This window comes from Podarcis vaucheri (assembly GCF_965113315.1).
Source record: "Podarcis vaucheri genome assembly, chromosome: W".
In the NCBI taxonomy this organism is placed as follows: domain Eukaryota; kingdom Metazoa; phylum Chordata; class Lepidosauria; order Squamata; family Lacertidae; genus Podarcis; species Podarcis vaucheri.
In genome coordinates this window covers 3,180,667-3,204,577 of record NC_138757.1, presented here as the reverse complement: position 1 = coordinate 3,204,577, position 23,911 = coordinate 3,180,667, and the positions used below count along the sequence as shown (strand labels likewise).

The window sequence follows — 23,911 nt, the reverse complement described above, 5'->3', positions numbered from 1 at the left end:
TTTTAGTCACCTTGTATTCTTCATTTCCAAATGTGATCTGGAAACCTTTCTTGTCCAAAGTGGACACGCTGATTAAATTGCAGCTCAGCTCTGGAACATACAAAACTCTAGAGATTGTGTTCTCAATGCATTCATTGTTTATATTGCATTTCAGGCTGATGGAACCTGCACCTTTTGCTTTAACAATGTTGCCATCTGCAATCTCAATTTCAGATCCTTCTTCATCATTTATCTCATTAAAATAGTCCTTTTTATATGAAAAATGCGAGCTGGCACCTGAATCAATTATCCATTTATTACGTCTATTCTCACGATTCTGGACAGCTAAATTCCTTTCTTGCAGTAGCCATGTGCATTCACATTTTCCCTTCTTTTCCCCTTTTGGCTGAAAGGGGTGGGGTTTCTTTGCTTTAGGAGCCCTGCAATTCTTTGCAATGTGTCCTTCTTTGTTACAATTGAAACAAATCACTTTCCTAGGCATCTCTTTGGACTTTGTAAATTGCCTAGATGCATAACTACTGTCCTTGATTTTAGCATTTCTCACTGGAGATTCAGCTCTATCTCTGCATTCTTCTTTTAAATAACCAATCAAGTCTTTAAAAGTCAGACCTTGTCTATGGTCCATCAAACTTACAAATGCGCTAAAGCGTGGTCCAAGTGATGATAACAAAAATGCTACCTTTGTATCTTCATCAAAAGCTTTTGGAGTCAGATCAATCCTTTGAACAATCTCAGTAAACTTGTTGATGTGCTCTGTGAATTCCTCTTTTGAATTCATCCTCAATCTGGTTAATTTACACACCAAGTTTCTGAAGCAGTTTATGTTAGATTCTCCATACACACGCTCAATATCTCTTAAGATGTGAGATGCATCATCTGTACTATTTATTAATGATAGCTGCTCATCACGAAGTCCACTCAAAATTATGTGTCTAGCTTCGCTGTTCATGCGTCTCCAAGGACTTATCTTGGCTAAAGCTTCCTCAGACGATCCCGTAGGTTGAGGGTTTAAAGCTTCCAAAATGGGACTTCCGGTCGGCGCCATCGGCTAATGGCGGATTTCCCTCCGAACTCCGGAGGGGGTCTGCTTTACGAGTTTGGGTCCTGTCGCTACGGCGAAGCGGGGACCCCTAAAAATTACAGGCGCGGAAGCCTGTAAACAAGGAGACTCGGCGGGCACCATTGCGCCCCCCCTGAAATCGCAAGGGAGCCTTTTTAAAGGCTCCGGAACGGCAGCGGGGGTGAAGCACGGTGCTGAGAGTCGTCACTCAGCCCGTGAAGCGAAGCCACATCACCATAGTCGGAGAGCGCCGATTCCTTCCTGAAAATTTGGATTACAAATTAAAAACCGGTGAGTAGGATTTTAAAATCAATTTGGAATTTACAAATACTTTAAGGAAATTTGGCCGGAAACGGGAATGGTTTAAAGCAAGGAAGTCTGCCTTCCCGGACTGCAAAAGTACACCGCAAAGAAAGTACAAAGCTGCAATCATAGAAAGATCTTTTGGAATTAAGTGAACTGGACATTTGATTAAAAAATCCCCCTCTTGCTGGCAGGAGCAAAAGGGGGAGGAGAGTGGACTTTGAACCTGCAGGAAAAAGGGGTTTGTAAAAGTTTCTCCCGCTGTGTCAAACCCCCCTGAAACGGACTGCCTGAAATAAGGATGCCGGTAAGAGAACTGTCAAACTGTTACTTGGAAAGTTACTTTGTTCTGAGTTATTGGGCTCTGGAAAGATACTAAATTACTGGACTCTAAAATTTTGAAAATACATTGGGAGCTGTTGCAATTGACTCTTGGGAAGATTGGACTAAAAGACATTTTATTGCAGAAGTTCTGGAAACTTTTTCCCCCTAGAGGACTCTGTTGAAATTGCTGCAAAGTGGACTACAACTTTTAAGTTAGTGGAATTTTCCTCTTAAAAACAATCTACAGGCGTGAGAACGACCTTGACTGGGACATGAGTGGTGCACAAGAAGAGACAACAACTAGATCTGGCAAAACATACAAGGCAAAAACTTTACAACAGCGAAGAGTTTCGGTCTCAGGCATCCCAGTGACACCAGCTGCAACTGGGCAGACAAAAACCACAATGTCAATAGACCCTGTGACACAAGCTCTAGTTAAAATAAATGAGTCTTTGGAATCTCTGACAAAGCAAGGTGCGGAAAACAGTAAAAAATTGACAGAGCTCTCTACAAAGCTTGATCAGAATACGCAGAGTGTCAATGATCTAGGGAAGAGGGTGACCTCTAATACAGAGTCTATTAACAAACTTTTAGAGGACGGTATAAGTTAAGGGCCTTTGCAGATGACTTAGTACTTACTTTACAAGAGCCAGACACTAGTACGAAAAGAGTTTTAGAGCTAATTCAAGAATTTGGTCAAGTTGCAGGATTCAAGTTGAATAAACAAAAAACTAAAGTGTTGGAAAAAAAACTTAACAGCCATGGAAAGGGAGAGGTTCCAGAATGAAACAGGTTTGACAGTGGTTAAGAAGGTGAAATATCTAGGGGTCAATATGACAGCCAAGAATGTGAATTTGTTTAAAGATAATTATGAGAAATGTTGGTCAGAAGTTAAAAAAGATTTAGAAATATGGTCAAATTTGAAGCTTTCCTTGTTAGGCCGAATTGCAGTCATAAAGATGAATGTATTGCCTAGAATGTTATTTTTGTTTCAAGCATTGCAAATCCTTGACAAGATGGACTGTTTCAAGAGGTGGCAGAAAGACATTTCTAAATTTGTCTGGCAGGGCAAAAAACCCAGAATAAAATTTAAGATTTTAACGGATGCAAAGGAAAGAGGGGGATTTGCCCTGCCGGACTTAAAACTTTACTATGAATCAGCAGCTTTTTGCTGGTTGAAAGAGTGGATGCTCCTTGAGAATACAGATATCTTGGACTTGGAAGGTTTTAATAATGTATTTGGATGGCATGCATATTTATGGTATGATAAGGTTAAAGCGCACAAAGCTTTTAAAAATCATATTGTTAGGAAAGCATTATACAATGTCTGGACCAGATATAAAGACCTGTTGGAAAATAAAACTCCAAGATGGCTGTCGCCAATGGAGGCTAAAGCTGGGAAAAAACTCAATATGGAGGCTAAATGGCCAAAATATTGGGAGATTTTGGAACAAGAGGGTGATAAATTGAAACTACAGAGTTATGAGAAATTGAAGACCAAAGTACGAGATTGGCTCCATTATTACCAAATAATGGAGGTTTATAAACAAGACAGGAAAATTGGCTTCCAGGTGGAGAAATCAAAACTAGAAACAGAATTGTTAGAACCCAATGCTAAGAATTTGTCTAAAATGTATAACTTGTTGCTGAAATGGAATACACAAGATGAAACAGTTAAATCAGCTATGATTAAGTGGGCACAAGACATTGGTCATAATATTATGTTTGCTGACTGGGAACAGTTGTGGACCACCGGTATGAAATTTACGGCATGTAATGCCTTAAAGGAAAATATTATGAAAATGATTTATAGGTGGTACATGACCCCAGTCAAGCTAGCAAAGATCTACCATTTGCCTGACAATAAGTGTTGGAAATGTAAGGAAACTGAAGGTACTTTTTATCACCTTTGGTGGACGTGCCCGAAGATTAAGGTTTTCTGGGAAATGATATATATCTCTTGGGCATTGTCGGCCAATTGATGTCAAAGAAAGACAGAACTTTTTTTATGTACGCTACCACAGCAACAAGAGTACTCATCGCAAAGCATTGGAAGACCCAAGATCTACCCACTTTGGAAGAATGGCAGATGAAGGTGATAGACTATATGGGACTGGCTGAAATGACTGGCAGAATCCGTGATCAGGGGAAAGAGACGGCGGAAGAAGATTGGAAGAAATTTAAAGTTTATCTTAAGAAACATTGTAAAATCAATGAATGCTAAAATGTTGAGGTTTTAAGGGGGAAAAAGGAGACTACAGCTGTTAAAGATTAAGTAAAAGAAAAGAATAATGGGAAAATTTGATAAAACTAAGTATTAGGATTTGCTGAAATAATTTTGGAAATTGGGATGTAGAAAGGGGAGGTATGGGGAAGTCGGCGAAGTAAGGTTTAAGAAAAAGGGATATGAAATTATACATGTTTGTTTGTGTGTTTGTTTGTTTGTATTGTGTATTGTTTGTGTTTATAAAAACTGTGAAAAACCAATAAAAAATTTTATAAAAAAAATTAAAGCTTCCAAAATGTGCTTACAATCTAAACATGCTATCAAGCGCTGCTTCCAGTGTATGAAATTGTGTTCATTCAGCACAGGCATTCCTAGCTTTGCATCACTATCAAAAGCTGCTCTAGCCATCTTAAAATCCAAAAAATTGAAAATTCTTCAAAATTTCTCAAAATTTTAAAATCAAAATCTCAAAAATCTCAAAATACAAAACATTTCTTCACTGCATTGGGTCACTGTGAACTCTGAGGGAAGGGGGGTGCTTAATCCCCACTGCACAATGGAACAAAAGGACCATGTGCTTACTAGGAAGTTAACTCAGAAAAATACTACTCAACTCAAAATCACAATCCAACGCAATCCTTCAAAAATACGCAGAAATATGCAATACTGGGGCCAATAACCCTTTGTGGGAATGTTCAGGGGTGCAGGAGAGGATATATTGTGAGATTATATCCTAATCCAATTTGTGCTAACAAGTTCCCAAAATATCAGCAGAGTTTATGACATTCCCCTTTAAGTTCGCAACAGTAACGTCTGCACAGGTTCGCTAGAACCACTATAATAATTACTCTGGTAATTTCCCCTTTTGTTCCGTCTTAAAATACAAGACACGACACAGTCTTTATAAAAGTATAAAAGAGTTTACTCACGTTCTGTTCACAATATGATCCCAGAAGCCAGACAGCTTAAAAAAGGGAAAATACACTCATAATCTATCTTATAGGAAGATAGTACTGTCCTCTCTTGGCTGAGAGCCAAGAGGGCATGTTGCTCCTTCAGAAGATGAAGATTAGAGAGAGAGATATGGCTGCCTGCCCTGTGCTTTTATCATTTACCTGCACAGGTGAGGCCACACCCACCTCTGGTCACATGCGGAGGAAGTCCGTCCCCAGGAAGTTTACCTGCTTGCTAGACAGACATCCCTCCCCATGTTTTAACATGTACACTCTAGGAATGTTGTCATTGACTGCTCCTGTGTTTACATCCCACAATATCATCCACTCTTTTAAGTCTCTGACCCACTCTTAAACCTTTAATTTTCTGATTACATCTTATTATTTACACTAATACTTCTAAAATAATCATTGTTTAATAAAGATACTGGTCTGAAATTCTTTGGGTATGGGGTTCCTTGATCCTGTTTGGGGATTAGTGTTATATATGCTTTTTCCCATGAAGATGGAATTTCGTCCCCTTGAAGAATTCGGTTCATTACCTCCATCAATGGCAATGCCAATGTTCCTTGGAATACTTTGTAATACACCAAGGATAGTCCATCAGGTCCTGGCGATTTCCCTAATTTGGCTTGGGTCACTGCCGTATTGCTTACATGTGATGGTTTGTGTATGCTATTCGCAATAAGCACCCTCTGCTCACTCAGAGAGGTATTTACAGTTCTTTATTTTGCATGTGTAAAAGCAGCACAGTACAATCATGCATCCGAATCGTCTGGTTCAGATTCGGGGAGTGGTCTTCTCCTGCTTCTCCTCCAACAGAAGAGGCGGCTGGAATGTTCATGGGACGTCTCTGATCCCTGCGCTTTAACCCTCTCCTTTCCTGTGCCGAAGGCACAGGCATAGGCTCCCCGTCTGTACCTGAGCTCCCTGTGCGGTGCTGGGGCTCTGCTTCAGCATCGGAGAGCCTTGCCTCCTCCTGGCTCTCCCCCTCTTCCCCTTCCGTCATCTCCCCATCGTTTCCTTCTGACTGTTCCCGCTCTGACTCTTTTCTTCCCCGACTCCAAGGCGTCCCTTGCCAGTCCCGTGACATTCCATTCCATCAGAGTTTGTTCTCTCAGTGTACCAGGACACTGGGCACACATAACTTCTTGGTTAAAAATAATGTTTTTTCTCTGTTAGAATAGGTTAGTCAAAGTTCATACACAGATGATAAAACTAATACAGCATATGGAGTCCTAAAGGCTCAAAATGGATCCTGACAAGATGAAGGAAAATGGAAATTTCTCCTTCACGTAAACTATATCTTAGTGTTAAATTTGAAGCAGGCATTTGAGCAGAACCTGGGTCTCAGTTTAAGTTTGAGAATAATTTAAGTGCTCCTTGTGACAGATTACATTGTAAGACCATAATCATTCCCATAGCCTCGGGACTCCAAGTCAGTGAGGAAATAACACTGAGCTTAATTACATTTTATTCTGTTCTTTTCTGCCCGCCCCGCCCCCCCATCTCGAGCTTTCAGAATAGTGTGTACTACACATTTAAATAAGTAGCTAATGGTTTAAACCTGTCATGGACTGGCTGGATGCGGGGGAGTGGTGGGAGGTGCCAGCTGGAGAACCCCCAAGGGATCCTCCAGGGGAAGAAGGCTCAGAGCCAGGGGACTGATGGTGGGATGCTGAAGAGTGGCCAGAGGAAGAAGAGGGAGTGGACTGGGGGTAGGTGGTGTTGGAAGCTGAAGAGGTAACAGGGTTTAGTGAACAGGAAGAAGCTGGGGCAGAAAGTCATAATTCAGAGGCTGGAGAGGAAGGGGGCCAGTAGACCAAGAAGAGGCAGGCTGCTGAAGGACTAAGGAGTGTCTCCCTTCTATGACCAGCTCCGCTCCCCTGGCCTCCCAGAACATGCAGAGAAATGAAAAGAGCAGAGGAGAGATTGGCTGCGTGCAGACGTAGTCTCCGACTGCTTGGAAAAACCCCTGGAGAGGAGAGACCATAGGCAGCTGTGGGAGGGCAGGGACCTTCAGTCCTTGCAACTTCTGCATTGGGCCAAGACCTACTGGGAAGAGTTGCTGGGATCACTAGGCCTGCACTGTTTTTGCTTCTTTGAATAAAAAGTTAACTTCACTGACACCAGTGTTTTTTTATTGCTGACCTTCACATGGCTGGCTCCTGACAAAACCCTTGGCTTTCTTAATATTTTTGAAGGACTAAATCTGAGCCCATGTCGGACTATGGAGATGAATTTGTCACTTGCAGCCAACTGCCGTATGACTACCACATTGAAAAGCCCCACAAGGTAACTTGCTTGTTGATCTGTCTTACTGTCTTCTTCCATGCTTGAAACATGGCTATGTGGACGGTTCTGGATTATAGTTATAGAGAAGTATCAAATCACATCTGTCCTCTAGAACAGAAGCAGTTTCCCTCCTCCATGTTTGTTTGAAGGGTGGTTTTTTATTGGCGACAGAATTCACCCCCTTGAAAACCTTGTCTTTTTTTCATTTTTTAAAAAAATGTTTCTAGCCTTGTTGGCTGGCAATACCCCCCCCCCCCGCAAAAAAAAAAAAGATCACTATATAGTGACTAGTATAGGGACTCCCATAATTTCTGATTGTTGGCCATGCTAGCTGGGGCTGGTGGAATTTGAAGTCCAGCAACACTTGAAGGATGACAAATCCCCCTTTCCCATCCTAGTGAAATCCTTGAAGTGAGGCGGGTTGTTGTTGGATATGCAGAGCAGGAAAGTTGAGAACATGCTGCTAAACATTGACTTCCTGTTTCCTGTTTCAGGATACCATTTGTCCTGATTACTGCCTCTACTTGTACAAAGATATGCAGACTCTGACCGACCTGTTACATTCTGACATCGGCCAAGACATGCAGTTGCACAACAGCACTTTTTTATGGTTCATCCCTTTTATCCACTCCCTTATGGACCTGAAGGACCTGGGGATTGCCTACAGCATAGTGGTCATTCATCACCTGTGTTTGGAAATCCAAAATGTCCTCAGTGGCACTGTTGAGACTTGTGACAAAGTGTCTGAGTTCTTCATCTGGATCTTGGTGACTGTTGTTGAGTGCAGCCTTAAGAAAAATTGCCTTCATTTTCTGTGGATCAGCTCAGAAATGTGGGTGTGGATAGTGGTGAAATGTGTCATGCTTCCAAGTACGGTGTTCATGCCTGGCATTGAGAGAAGAGTAGTCAGGAATAGCTTAAGAAGTACAGTGACATCACCATCTTGGGAACCTGAGCCCATACAGTTTGCCTGCATGAAACTGATCCGCAACATCCTGAAGGAAGGGTATCAGGTTGTGCAGTCACCCACTTGTAAGCAGTTCCTTGATGAACTCAACTTGCTTCGCCGTAGCCACAAGCACTGGGAGCTGAGTTCCCAGCAGGCTCTAGAATTACAGAACACTCTGAAGGAGATCATATGGAGCATCATGAGCAAATCGTTAAATCCTTCCTCCCTTGTGAAGAGCCCTCCTGTTTTTGTAACTTCACCTACTTTCCTGATGAACCACAAAAGGCAGGAAGACAGGTGTCCAATGAATATGGACAATGAGCACCTACCCTGCTTGTCTGCGTTAGCAAAAAGACACATGGATGCCCAGAAAAATGTGGTGTCTCATCAATGGCCAGGGGTCCAAAACAAGCAAGATCCCTTCTACAAAAGCTTTGGCCTCGGTTTTCAAGACCTGGAGACCAAAGACTTCAGCACAAAGGAGAAGCCCAGTTCTTCCAGATCTCTTACAGAAAAGAATGGTAACAGCAGCAGTGCTTTGGAGAGAAAGGTTGGTCTAAATGACATTACAAGCAAAATCAGATCTCTGAAACCAGACAGCACCCTGCAATTAAAACTGTTACCTGAAAGCAGTAGGAGAGGAAATACCAATCTGGAGCCAGGAACAGAAAAGCTGCAGTTGGTCAGAGACAGAACAAAGAGCCAGGAAGGGCAGATGTTATGTACTGAGAACAATAGGATCGAAATTGCAGCAGTCTGATTAGTCCTAGAACAATAGGATTCAGAATGCAGCAGTCTGATTGGTCCTAGAACAATGCAGCAGTATGATTGGTTGGCAGGAACCACCCAATCCTGCTCCAGATTGAAGTGAATCCACAACCTGATTGGCTTACAGTAGAATTCCGGAATTAGCCAATCATGTGCAGCCCATTGTGTAAATAATGTATATAAAGCAGATACTGTGAGGGGACTTTCATTCATTCCTCCTCACCACTATGAGCTGAATAAAGAGCATGAAATCACTTTGCGACTCTGAGTATCTTTCACTGGCGACGAAGGTGGGATCCCGCTGAGCTGACTGCCACACACAGCACCGCAGCACCGCCACCTGCCGCACCGCTGCCTCGCACCGTGTATCCAGGCTTCAGCTCCGGGACACAAGGAACTCAGAATGGCAGCCAACAGCAACTTCTCGCCATTCAACCCAACATCTGGAGACTGGGAAGCATACGCCTCCCGTTTCACCTTCCTCCTAGAAGCCAAAGGGGTCACCGACGAAGAAGACGCCAAGAAGAGGGCGATATTCTTCAGCGTCTGCGGAGAGGAGACGTTTGAAATCGCCCGGGCTCTCCTTGCGCCTGAAGACGTCGCTACTGTTCCATACAAAACAATAATGGAACAGCTGAAGGGGCACTTTTCGCCGCAGCCCTCAGTGGTGGCTCGTCGAAACGCCTTCTACGCAAAGCGACAAGCCCCTGGGGAAACCATAACTGGGTTTGTGACCTCTCTCCGCCAAGCCGCCCGGTTCTGCAACTTCTCAGAGCTGGAGAACATGCTTCGTGACCGCCTCGTCGGTGGCCTGAAGGATGAGAAGCTGCAACGCCGCCTCTACGCTAAGAAGGACCTAACGTTCCAGGTCGCTCTGGAGGAGGCCCTGGCAACAGAAGCTGCCGAGAAGTCGACGCAAGAGGCACGGCCGAGCCTGCCATCCCAACCGAGGGTCCACCACGAAGACCTCACCGACGACTCAGGATCCGACAGGGAGGAGGTGCACCGAGTACAGCAGCGCACTCAAGCAGCGCACAGACCACAGCTGCCTCGACGAGAAGGAGGAAACTGCGCAAGCTGCGGGGAGAGTCACGAGAGGAGGACCTGCCGTTTCCGCAACGCAGAGTGCAGGCAGTGCAGAAAATTGGGACACATCGCCCGGGTGTGTCGGGCTCGGCCCACCCGACACCAGGCATCAGATGACCAACCCAAGAGCCCCAGGTCCCGGGGCCCAACGCACCAAGGCAACTCGACGGAGCTCACGGACTGCCAGGTATACCAGTTGCCCCACCCCAATGTAGAGAAAATTTATGTAGAGGTACAGATAGAGGGGGCCCCATGCTGCATGGAGCTGGACACGGGTTCAACTCTATCCATAATCTCGGCAAAGACCTTAAGGAAACTGTGTCCTACGGGGGGTCCCAAACTCAGGCCGGCCCCATTCACCCTACGGGACTTCCAGAAACGTAAGGTCCCCACAATGGGGGTGGGGACCTTCAGGGTGCAATACCGAGGGCGGACGCGGCAACTGGACTTGCTTGTGGTCAAGGGCCCCTACATTAGCTTACTGGGATTGGCATGGTTTGGACCACTGGGGCTAGCTGTCACCGGGGTGAACCACACTAGCTTACAAGTGGACGTGGACGCTATATGCAAGGAATTTCCAGGGGTTTTCGACGGGAAATTGGGACAGTATACGGGCCCCCCCATTGCGCTACAGCTTGACCCCGCAGTACGACCGGTCAGGCTCAAGGCCCGCCGGGTCCCGTTCGCCTTGAAACCCCGTATAGACGAGGAATTGGACCGACTCGTGGAGCAAGGAGTGCTGGAGCCGGTGCCTAATGCCCCCTGGGAAACTCCAATCGTCACACCCATCAAGCCTAATGGTTCGGTCCGCATCTGCGCAGACTACAAATGTACCATAAACAAGGCCCTCACGGCCCACGCATACCCAGTGCCAGTGGTCAGCCATGTCCTTGCCACCCTGGCTGGGTCGAAAATTTTCGGCAAGCTGGACTTGGCCCAAGCATATCAACAGCTGCCAGTAGATGAGGCCACAGCAGAGGCACAGACGATTGTGACGCACAGAGGAGCGTTCAGGGTAAAGCGGCTGCAATTCGGGGTCAGCGTGGCACCAGGCATATTCCAGAATCTAATGGACTCTCTCCTTAAAGGGATTCCTGGTGTCACCCCCTTCTTCGATGATGTGTTGATTGCCGGGCCCACACCAGAGGAGTTTGAGGACCGCCTCCGCACCGTTCTACACCGTTTCCAGACGGCGGGTCTCAAGGTGAAGCGGGAAAAATGTCTACTAGGAGTGCCTCAGGTGGACTTTCTGGGATTTATGGTGGACGCAGAAGGGGTCCACCCGACTGGGGACAAGGTACGGGCTATTTGTGATGCCCCAGCGCCCAAGAGCAAGACTGAACTTCAGGCCTTCTTGGGACTATTGAACTTTTACCATTCCTTCCTTCCCCACAAGGCGGCGGTAGCGGAGCCCCTACACAGACTCCTGGACAAGCGGGCCCCTTGGGTGTGGGGCCAGCGCCAGGAGGCCGCATTCCAGGCAGTCAAGGACTTGCTTGTCTCAAACTCTGTCTTGGCACACTTCGACGAGAGGCTGCCGGTGGTGCTAGCATGCGACGCCTCACCCTATGGCATTGGCGCTGTCCTGGGGCACCAACTCCCGGATGGAAGAGAGGTACCGGTGGCGTACTTTTCCCAGACACTCAACGCAACCGAGCGGAACTACTCGCAAATTGACAAGGAGGGTCTGGCAATCGTGAAGGGAGTAAAAAAATTCCATGATTTCTTGTACGGGCGGCCCTTCACCGTGGTGACTGACCACAAGCCGTTGCTTGGCTTGTTTGCCCCTGAAAGGCAGACACCCCAAGTGCTGTCTCCTCGCGTCCTCAGGTGGTCAATTTTCCTTGCCAGCTACCAGTATGCACTGATTCACTGTCCGGGGAAGGCGATGGGCCATGCGGACGCCCTCAGCAGGCTACCACTACCGGAAACAGGCCCTGACCCAGCACCTGCACAAGAGGTTATGAGCCTGGAGCTGCTTCCCGACCGCCCCATTCAGGCACAAGAAGTTGCACACCATTCCAAGAAAGATAGGGTCATCTCCCGGGTCCTGGACTGGGTGTGGAGGGGATGGCCCAGCAGCAGCCCCGGGCCAGAATTCGCCGGCTACACAACCCGCAAACATGAACTGTCGGCCCACAAGGGGTGCCTGTTATGGGGAAGCAGAGTCGTTGTTCCCCAGCCCCTCCGCAAAAGGGTCCTCACAGCCCTACACGAGACACATCCAGGGGTAGTAAGAATGAAGGCCCTTGCCAGGAGTTATGTGTGGTGGCCGGGGATTGATGGAGAGATAGAGGCCTGGGTCAAACACTGCCAGGCCTGCCAAGAATCCTGCCCAGATCCCCCAAGGGCCCCAGTCCAGTCCTGGGAGTCCGCCCGAGCACCATGGTCACTCCTGGATGTGGATTTCGCGGGCCCCTTTCAGGGGAAAACATTCTTCATAGTGGTGGACTCCTACACCAAATGGCTGGAAGTCGCACTGGTACCGTCCACTTCCACGTCCGCAGCCATCCGTGTACTACGCAGGCTTTTTGCAACCCACGGGCTCCCTGACACTCTCGTCTCAGACAACGGGACTGCATTTACGTCAGGAGAATTCCAAACCTTCACAGCACAGAACGCCATCCGCCACATCCGTTCGGCGCCGTTCCACCCTGCCACCAATGGCCAAGCAGAACGCATGGTGCGGACCACCAAGGACACCCTTCGCCGCATGACGCAAGGGGACTGGGAGTACCGCCTTGCCACTTTCCTTCTAGCACAGCACAGCACCCCCAGCTCAACGACTGGCCGGAGCCCCGCTGAACTACTAATGGGTCGGCGCCTTGCAATCAGATTGGACCGCCTTCACCCGGATAGAGCTCAGGATGAGGTAGTGGTGGGGGAAGACAGGAACCCCCGGACCTTCGAGGCCCAGGACCCAGTGTACGCAAAGAATTTTGGGGCAGGCCCAGCATGGGTACCCGCCACAGTCACCAGGGTCACTGGCCCAGTGTTGTACGAGGTGCTAACGGATGGGGGGCAATGCTGGCGCCGCCACTGCGACCAGATACGGCGACGATTCCCGGGAGAAACCCAGGAGGAGGACAGGTCAGAGGAGTCCCAAGGGAACAGCGGGGCAGTGAGGCCCATAGAGCAGGAGGGGCCAGCAGGAGAGGCAGAATCAGTAAATACAGAGAGGACCCGTGAGGCCGAAAGGACACCAGAACCAGAACCACGACTGAGTGAGCCGGTTGCACCAGACCAAACAACCCCATCACAGCCAGCATCCTTGGAACACGAGCCAGAACCTGGAGCCCGGTCCAGGGAACACCCCAGGCCGCAACGCACACGTAGGCTGCCGGCATACCTTGAGGACTATGAATGCGACCTCCCGGGCAGGACTGGAACTTAGAGGGGAGGGGTGTTATGTACTGAGAACAATAGGATCGAAATTGCAGCAGTCTGATTAGTCCTAGAACAATAGGATTCAGAATGCAGCAGTCTGATTGGTCCTAGAACAATGCAGCAGTATGATTGGTTGGCAGGAACCACCCAATCCTGCTCCAGATTGAAGTGAATCCACAACCTGATTGGCTTACAGTAGAATTCCGGAATTAGCCAATCATGTGCAGCCCATTGTGTAAATAATGTATATAAAGCAGATACTGTGAGGGGACTTTCATTCATTCCTCCTCACCACTATGAGCTGAATAAAGAGCATGAAATCACTTTGCGACTCTGAGTATATTTCAGCAGAGGAGTGAAATGATTGTAGCCAGAGGCAGCACATCAGACACATTGCCTTGCAAATCAGAGGCAAGCTCAGGCAAGGCCTCTGTTGTGTGTGCTAAAGGAACCAGTTTGCCCATTGACTCTAGCCAGGAAAGCATCATCCGTCACCAAAAATGCATTAAGAGGAAAGCTAAAGGCGCTGTTAAAACTTTGTCTGCCCGAGAGAGCAACAAGTTGTCTGCTGGTGCAGATGATTCCCCAAACCAAGTCATTATTTCTGACGCTTCTTCAGATGAGGATGAAAACAAAATGAAAGCTGGTAGAGAGAGCAGGAAAGGGCAAGTGGACGTGTGCCTTGAGAAGAAATTCAGTGCCCCAGAGCAAGAGCCATTGACTACTCCAGACCTCATACATCATACAGCAGCTCGTGAAGGCCACATCGGCAAGGGAAATGCAGCGGTATGCTCAAATTTCACAGGGATATGTGCTGGCAATGGAAGCTGTTTCAGGTGCACAGATCCAGTTCTGCCCAGTACATCAGCATCTGCCAGTCCTTCAGGGTCAGCACCTGCTGTCAAAGAATCCACTATTCAGCCAGGGAATCATAGAATCATAGAATCATAGAGTTGGAAGAGACCACAAGGGCCATCGAGTCCAACCCCCTGCCAAGCAGGAAACACCATCAGAGCACTCCTGACATATGGTTGTCAAGCCTCTGCTTAAAGACCTCCAAAGTAGGAGACTCCACCACACTCCTTGGCAGCAAATTCCACTGTCGAACAGCTCTTACTGTCAGGAAGTTCTTCCTAATGTTTAGGTGGAATCTTCTTTCTTGTAGTTTGGATCCATTGCTCCGTGTCCGCTTCTCTGGAGCAGTAGAAAACAACCTTTCTCCCTCCTCTATGTGACATCCTTTTATATATTTGAACATGGCTATCATATCACCCCTTAACCTCCTCTTCTCCAGGCTAAACATGCCCAGCTCCCTTAGCCGTTCCTCATAAGGCATCGTTTCCAGGCCTTTGACCATTTTGGTTGCCCTCTTCTGGATACGTTCCAGTTTGTCAGTGTCCTTCTTGAATTGTGGTGCCCAGAACTGGACACAGTACTCCAGGTGTGGTCTGACGAGAGCAGAATACAGTGGCACTATTACTTCCCTTGATCTAGATGCTATACTCCTATTGATGCAGCCCAGAATTGCATTGGCTTTTTTAGCTGCTGCGTCACACTGTTGGCTCATGTCAAGTTTGTGGTCAACCAAGACTCCTAGATCCTTTTCACATGTACTGCTCTCAAGCCAGGTGTCACCCATCTTGTATTTGTGCCTCTCATTTTTTTTGCCCAAGTGCAATACTTTACATTTCTCCCTGTTAAAATTCATCTTGTTTGTTTTTGCCCAGTTCTCTAATCTGTCAAGGTCGTTTTGAAGTGTGATCCTGTCCTCTGGGGTGTTAGCCACCCCTCCCAGTTTGGTGTCATCTGCAAATTTGATCAGGATGCCCTTGAGTCCATCATCCAAGTCGTTGATAAAGATGTTGAATAAGACCGGGCCCAAGACAGAACCCTGTGGCACCCCACTAGTCACTCTTCTCCAGGATGAAGAGGAACCATTGATGAGCACCCTTTGGGTTCGGTCAGTCAGCCAGTTACAAATCCACTGAGTGGTAGCATAGTCAAGACCGCATTTTACCAGCTTCTTTACAAGAATATCATGGGGCACCTTGTCAAATGCTTTGCTGAAATCAAGGTAGGCTACATCCACTGCGTTCCCTTCATCTACCAGGCTTGTAATTCTGTCAAAAAACGAGATCAGGTTAGTCTGACATGACTTATTTTTCAGAAATCCATGCTGACTATTGGTGATCACAGCATTCCTTTCTAGGTGCTCACAGACTGTTTGCTTAATGATCTGCTCCAGAATCTTCCCTGCTATTGATGTCAGACTGACTGGGCGGTAATTATTTGGGTCCTCTCTTTTCCCCTTTTTGAAAATAGGGACAACATTTGCCCTCCTCCAGTCTGCCGGGACTTCGCCTGTTCTCCAGGAATTCTCAAAGATGACTGCCAGTGGTTCTGAGATCACATCTGCCAGTTCTTTTAATACTCTTGGATGCAGTTCATCTGGCCCTGGAGACTTGAATACATCTAATCTAGCCAAATATTCTTGTACTATCTCCTTAGTTATTCTGGGCTGTGTTTCCTTTGCTGAATCATTTGCTTCAAATTCTTCAGGTCGGGCATTGTCTTCTTTATCGGAGAAGACTGAGGCAAAGAAGGCATTGAGGAGTTCAGCCCTTTCTGTGTCCCCTGTTTGCATTTCACCATCTTCTCCTCTGAGTGACCCCACTGTTTCTTTGTTCTTCCTTTTGCTACGAACATACCCATAAAAGCCTTTTTTGTTGCCTTTAACCTCTCTAGCAAGCCTGAGTTCATTCTGTGCTTTAGCTTTTCTGACTTTGTGTCTACACGTGCTGGCTATTTGTTTGAATTCCTCTTTGGTGGTTTCCCCCCTTTTCCATTTTTTGTACACATCCTTTTTAAATCTTAATTCAGTTAAAAGTTCTTTAGATAGCCACCCTGGTTTCTTTAGGCACCTTCCATGTTTTCGTCTCATTGGTATTGCCTGACGTTGTGCTTTTACTATCTCCGTCTTAACAAACTCCCAGCCATCATGAACTCCCTTTCCTTTTAGTATTGCTGTCCATGGGATCTCACCCAGCACTTCCCTAAGTTTTATGAAGTCGGCTTTCTTAAAGTCAAGAAATTGAGTCCTAGTATGCTTGGCTGCTACTTTCCGCTGTATAGTAAACTTCAGAAGAGCATGATCACTCGCGCCTAATGATCCTTCCACATCTACCCCACTAACCAGGTCATCAACATTGGTTAGGACCAGGTCTAAAATGGCTGTTCCTCTTGTTGCTTCTCCCACTTTCTGGACAATGAAGTTGTCTGCAAGGCCAGTGAGGAATCTGTTTGACCTTATGCTCTTGGCTGAGTTTGACGTCCAACAAATATCCGGGTAATTGAAGTCCCCCATTACTACTATCTCCCTTCCTTTTGCATGCTTGGCCATCTGTTCCAGGAAGGCATCATCTATGTCCTCCGTTTGGCTTGGGGATCTATAGTAAACTCCCACAATGAGGTCTCTGTTATTCTTCTCTCCCTTAATTTTGACCCAAATGCTCTCACTTTGGCTTTGAGGTTCTAAATCTTGGATCTCTTCACAGGTATACACACCCCTGACATATAACGCCACTCCTCCTCCTTTCTTGTCTGGTCTGTTTCTCTGAAATAGATTGTATCCCTCCATTATTACATTCCAATCGTGGGACTTATCCCACCAGGTTTCAGTGATGCCTATTATGTCATATTTAGTTTGCTGTACCAAGAGCTCAAGCTCATCTTGTTTATTTCCCATGCTTTGCGCATTAGTGTACAGACATTGAAGTCCATTAATCATTCCCCCGTGTCTCTTATTTAAGGATTTTTTCCTCCCTCCACTAGGTCCGCGTGCTGTTTGCTCCATTTGGTCTATGACATTTGGATGATCATCTTCATTAATTGATAGACTCCTACCTTCAGGAGCACTGTCTCCCTCCCCCACATTAGTCAGTTTAAAGCCCTCCTGATGAGGTTTCTGAGATTTTTGGCAAAAACATTTCTCCCAACCGTTGTGAGGTGCAGCCCATCACTTGCCAGAAGTCCATCTTCAAGAAACTGCAGTCCGTGATCTAAGAATCCAAACCGTTCCTGTTTACACCATTTGCGAAGCCAGCTGTTCACTTCCACTATTTCCCCCTCTCTCCCTGGGCCACGTCGTTCAACTGGGAGGACAGACGAGATGACAATTTGTGCATTTAGTTGCTTCAATTTCCTGCCGAGAGCCTCGTAGTCTCTTTTGATCTTCTGGAGGCTATTGCTAGCAGTGTCATTGGTTCCCACATGAACCAAGAGGAAGGGGTATTCGTCAGTGGGTTTTATGATTCCTTGCAGTCGTTCAGTTACATCTTGGATCTTAGCCCCGGGGAGACAGCACACTTCCCGAGACATCTTGTCAGGCCCACAGATCACTGCTTCTGTTCCCCTCAGTAGGGAATCCCCTATCACCACTACACGCCTCCTCTTGGGTTTGGTCGGGGTTCTTCCGTGAGCTGTCCGTTCCAAGGTCGCCTGCACATTCCCTGAGGACTGACTTTGCTGCTCGTCTTCATATACCTGATCGACTGTAATGAGGGAGAGATCCTCAAATGGAGTCTGCTCTTCGTCTTCCATGCTAGGGGAGAGGACCTCAAAGCGATTGTGTATTTCTAAACAATCAGAGTGAACCCTGGGCCTCCTACTTCTTTGAGTCACGTTTCTCCATATATCTGGCTCCTGTGTTGGTGAACTAGCCTCCTTCTCAGGGGAGTCCCCTGTCTCCTCCCTGGTGGAGACGGTGTGCTCTGTTGCTTCCAAGAAGAGCTCCAGCTCTCTAATTCTTTGGAGCGTAGCTACACGTTCCTCCAGTTGCTGGACTTTGTCTTTTAAAAGGGCAATCAACATGCAATTGCTGCAGGTAAAGCTGCCTGCAACCTTTGGCAAGATGGCAAACATTGCGCAGGAATCGCAGGCGACTGCAGCTGTTCCCTCCCCTTCCATCTTGAGATCGTGTCGTTGGGGGTGGCTACAGAGGTCCTCCATCATAAAAAGCTTGAGGACAGGAAGAGCTCTGCAGAATATGGGCAGGTTAAAACAGCTAGAGAAAGTCCCAAGGGAAGCATCAAGCCAAGCATGCACAGTAAAAAACCACTGCTGGCAAAACTGGCAAGATCTACTCCTGCTCTGGTCCCACCCAACGAAATCCAACATATGCCAGCCCCAACCTTTGTGACAGAAAAACATGGCCTATCAGAGAAAGTCCAAAGAGCAGCCGAACTTGCTCAGTGCACACAGGACAGTCTTGCTGAGTTGTGCAGTTACAGGGAAATTGTTGGCGAGGTGGATGTTCCCCAGGAAAGGACATCACAATTAGTAAATGCTCAGCAACTAACTACTAGAAATAAGAACAATTTTGCCTGCCAAAAACGTCAGCTCTATAGGCAGACAAACCCCAAAGAGAGAGAGAATTGTCAGTGTACTCACGGAGAAACTCAGGAGGCGCAGCCAGCCAAAAAACCCAAGGCGGCAGAGCTAAGACCTGTGCAGTCTGCCAGTATGGTGGGGGTGGAAAATCAGAAGGAAAGTTCTGCTGGAGCTAGTAAAACCAATCATTTGACCTTTCCAGATCCCTCCTCTAGCCCATGTGACGAGGATGTGGCTTTGAAAAAGAGAGAGCCCCAATTGAATGAGAACAAAGATGGTGACGGCTTCTTTCTTACACAGTTGGATCCAGTGGACATGGAACTGTGTTCACAAATAGAAGATGGCAGTTACCTCTCAAACATGGAAGTCAATATATCTGCAAACCCACTGCAGGGTAGTGATGATGACTTGCAGTTCAAGACCCCGACGCTGAGCAGCATTCTCCAGCCTCGGATTTCAAACAACACCCCTCAGTTGCTGAATGTGCAAAATAACCATATTGTCATGGCGCTGCCCACCCCCAGAGCTGGTTCTTGGAACAAAGTGCACCAACCCTTTGCACAAGCAAACATTGTGAATGCCCAGCAGAGAGACCATGGGATTTTCACCAGAGAGGTGCTGAAGTGGAACTATGACATGTTTGCAAACTTTAAACTGTTTGGGCCACCAAGCCATCTCCTTCAGTCTATTGTTGCCCCTGTCACAGCCAAGTTTGAGGGTTACAATGACTACTTCAATACTTTCTTCCCCTTAATGATGCTAAATGCATTTGAAACGGTAAGCTGGCAACAGACCACCTCATTTTTCTCTTTCCTCCTCAAAGGAAATCCTCCCACTAGCTGCAATTAAACTAACTAACTCTCTCTCTCTCTCTCTCTCTCTCAATTTCAAAAGTTGACAAGTTGACACATGTTTCCAAATACACTTCAACTTCCCCGCCCCCCTCCATGGTTTCCTCCGTAATTTTTAAATTTGCTGCATATTATCAATATTCTATACCTTGTCTTTCCCACACTGTACTCAACAACAAATATTCAGTTGCTGTTCTTCATTCAAATCCTACCTACGTTTTAACATGTTTACAATAATTCTTTAAATAGTCAACAAAAGGTTTCCACTCCTCCTTAAAACCTACCTCTTCTTGATCTCTAATTTCCATAGTTAAGTTTGCCAATTTGGCATATTCTGTCAGTTTAAACTGCCACGCTTCTTTAGTAGGTGTCTCCTGATTTCGCCATTTTTGTGCATAGAGTACTCTTGCTGCTGTTGTAGCATACAATTGGTTCGTCTGTCTTCTTGAAACATCTGACCCAGTTATCCCTAAGAGAAATGCCTTGGAGTTTTTTGGGAGCATCACCTTATGTAATTTTTTAACCTCATTATAAACCATCTCCCAAAAACTCTTAGCCACTTTACATGTCCACCACATATGGTAAAAAGTGTCTTCTGCTTCTTTACATTTCCAACATAAGCCTGACTCTGATTTGTACATTTTTGCTAGCTTACTCGGTGCCAAGTACCATCTGTGAGTCATTTTCATAAAGTTTTCTTTCAAAACATAACACACTGAGAATTTTATATTCAATTTCTACAGTTTTTCCTATGCCTTCATCTCTATATTGTGCCCACATCGCTAGCTCAGTGGATCATAGCAGATTTATCCATTTCAATCTTTAGTTTCTCATCCTAAAAGCCTCTTATACATCTTTGAATTTAGTTTTTCTCTGTTCTCTAATAACTCTTTTTCAAACGGAGAGCTTTGATTAATAAACCCATGCTTCTTACATTGTTTAAATACTTCAATCAGTTGATAGTATTGCAACCAATTGATAGTATTGCAACCAATTGATCAACCAATCCTTTTTATCCTCAAACTTCTTAAGCAGGCATAGGCAAACTCGGCCCTCCAGCTGTTTTGGGACTACAATTCCCATCATCCCTAGGTCACAGGATGATGGGAGTTGTAGTCCCAAAACAGCTGGAGGGCCGAGTTTGCCTATGCCTGTTCTTAAGCATCACACCCTCTTCTGTGAGGTCCAATAGGTCCCTATAGGTCACCCATTTCTTTCCCATGTTTTGTGTTTTTCTGTGAAATTGCTTTTTTAATTAATTTTTTCAAAAATATTTTGACAAAAATACAGATCCAATATTTTCAAACAAATATGTGTATTTTGACTTCCCCCCACTCCTTTTGTGGTTTCCTGTATTTTTATATTTGTAACACTGCATTTCCTTCATTACTCCAATTATTAATTACTCCCTAGTTTTCCTTTCACATTAATTTTAACTGTTTGGTTTAAGTTAATCCTGCTAATGAACTTTCATGTGTACAATAACATTTCCAGTAAGTCTTTATACTTCTCTCAGACTCTATATAAGTTCTTCCTGATTACATGATTTGAGAACTTTTTATATATCGTCGCTTTACCATACCATAATAATAATAATAATAATAATAATAATAATAATAATAATAATAATAAATTTTATTTATATCCCGCCCTCCCCAGCCGAAGCTGGGCTCAGGGCGGCTAACAACACTAAAATAGTGCAACATTATAAAAACATCATAAGAATTAATTAAAATCAGAATTGATGGCAACCATAAACTAAAGTATTGTAAGGATTGCCAAAGGAGGGAGTCAGGCTGTGCCCTAACCAAAGGCCTGGTGGAACAGCTCTGTCTTGCAGGCCCTGCGGAAAGATGTCAAGTCCTGCAGGGCCCTTGTCTCTTGTGACAGAGCGTTCCACCAGGTTGGAGCCGCAGCCGAAAAAGCCCTGGCTCTAGTTGAGGCCAGCCTAACCTCTCTGAGGCCTGGGACCTTCAAGATGTTTTTATTTGAGGACCGTAAGTTCCTCTGTGGGGCATACCAGGAGAGGCGGTCCCGTAGATACGAGGGTCCTAGGCCGTATAGGGCTTTGAAGGTTAAAACCAGCACCTTAAACCTGATCCTGTACTCCACCGGGAGCCAGTGCAGCTGGTATAGCACTGGATGAATGTGATCTCGCAGCGAGGACCCCGTAAGGAGTCTCGCTGCGGCATTCTGCACCCGCTGGAGTTTCTGGGTCAGTCTCAAGGGCAGCCCCACGTAGAGCGAGTTACAATAATCCAGTCTGGAGGTGACCGTCGCATGGATCACAGTGGCTAGGTCAGGGCGAGAGAGGTAAGGGGCCAACTGCTTAGCTTGGCGGAGATGAAAAAATGCCGCCTTTGTTATAGCTGTAATCTGCGCCTCCATAGAGAGGGAGGTATCGAAGATTACACCCAAACTCTTGACGGACGGTGCTGGCACTAATTGCACCCCCGCAAGAGATGGGAGTTGCCCCCTCAATCCCATATCGTCCCGTCCCAGCCAGAGGACCTCTGTCTTTGAAGGATTTAACTTCAACCGGCTCCCACGTAACCATCCAGCCACAGCTTCCAAGCATCTGATCAGTGTGTCTGGGGCCGAGTCAGGATGGCCATCCATCAACAGATAGAGTTGGGTGTCATCAGCATACTGATGGCAGCCCAGCCCAAAACTCCGGACAAGCTGGGCGAGGGGGCGCATAAAGATGTTAAAAAGCATCGGGGAGAGAATCGCACCCTGAGGCACTCCACACACCAAGGAGTGGCGGGATGACAGTTCCCCCCCAAGCGCCACCCTCTGTCCCCGACCAGAGAGAAACGAGCACAGCCATTGAAGGACTGTGCCCTGGATCCCCACGTCGGCGAGGCGGTGGTCCAGAAGTTCGTGATCGACCATGTCGAAAGCTGCTGACAGATCTAGAAGAATCAGCAGCCCCGACCCGCCTCGATCCAGCTGTCTACGAAGATCATCTGTTAGGGCGACCAGAGCCGTCTCGGTCCCATGACCAGCGCGGAAGCCGGACTGGAATGGATCCAGAGCCGATGTTTCATCCAGAAACCTACCAAGCTGTTCAGCAACCGCTCTCTCAATCACCTTACCCAGGAATGGAAGATTCGAAACTGGGCGGTAATTGGATAGATCTAAGGGATCTAATGATGTTTTCTTTAAGAGCGGACGCACCACTGCCTCCTTCAGTTCCCCTGGGAATGTCCCGGTGCCAAGGGACAAATTGATAATATCCCCCAGGGGGGCCCGCACCTCGTCTGGACATGCTCTAATCAGCCAAGACGGGCACGGGTCGAGAGGACAAGTGGTGGGCTTTCCAGCTCGGAGGAGTCTGTCCACATCGGCTGGGGATATCCGGTCAAAGTGGTCCAGTACTGGACCCGAGGACAGTCGAGGGGCCTCCAGTTCCTTTATTGTATCCAAATTGGCAGGGAGGTCATGGCGGAGCGACAGGACCTTCTCCGCAAAAAAGCTCGCAAATGCCTCACAGCTGTGTGTCGAATTGTTATTTAAATTTGGCTGTCCTTCGAGGGACGTTAAAGACCGAATTATACTAAATAATTGTGCCGGGCGAGAGCTAGCGGATGCAATGGAGGCCGAGAAGTAAGACTTCTTAGCGGCCTTCACTGCCATCTCGTAGGTTTTCATAAAAACCCTATAAGATGTTCTTGAGGCTCCGTCACGGGCACCCCGCCATACTCGCTCTAGCCGTCTGAGGTCCCGCTTCATTTTCCGGAGCTCCTCAGTAAACCAGGGAGCCCGGTTTCTGCGGGGTCGCAGAGGGCGCTTAGGTGCGATCTCATTGATGGCTGCCAGGAGCTGGGTATTCCAGCCCTCAACAAGCTCAGTCAATGAGTCGCCAGGGGGAGAAAGGTCCCGCAAGGCTTAACCATAAACATGAGTCCCAGCTAAATTTATTACCGTATCCTTCTAGATCTAGCAATTGTGTATTATCAATACAATCAAAAGTCTGGCATTTCAAAGCCACCTCTATCTTTAGTATCCATCAAAATGTTATGCTTTATTCTTGGCTTTCTCCCAGCCAGACAAATATTGAAATATCTCTTTGCCATTCCTTAAAGCAGCTTGTGTTATTTATTATTGGTATTGTTTGGAATAAGAATAACATCTTAGGTAAAATATTCATCTTTATGGCTGAATCCTTCCTAAAAATGAAAGTTTCGTCCTCCCCAATTAAACTTAAGACACACCTGCACATACATTTAAATCAGTATTGTACCACTTTATTTTTTAAAAAATAACTTTATTTAAAATTAAAACAGAACATATTATCCAGAAACATATTATCCTTAT

General features: G+C 46.5%; 1 protein-coding gene across 1 annotated transcript in view; it reads left to right on the top strand.

Moving 5' to 3' along the window:
* Nucleotides 1–23,911, top strand: part of LOC309523245 (putative helicase senataxin) — a gene marked incomplete at both ends in the record, with an annotated part of 75,123 nt that overhangs the window by 39,180 nt on the left and 12,032 nt on the right. The window contains 4 exons of the mRNA XM_082207034.1: nucleotides 7,072–7,162; nucleotides 7,657–8,828; nucleotides 13,706–14,252; nucleotides 18,369–19,517. Coding sequence (XP_082063160.1) covers nucleotides 7,072–7,162; nucleotides 7,657–8,828; nucleotides 13,706–14,252; nucleotides 18,369–19,517 — 2,959 coding nt within the window. The remainder of the gene's footprint in view (nucleotides 1–7,071; nucleotides 7,163–7,656; nucleotides 8,829–13,705; nucleotides 14,253–18,368; nucleotides 19,518–23,911) is intronic.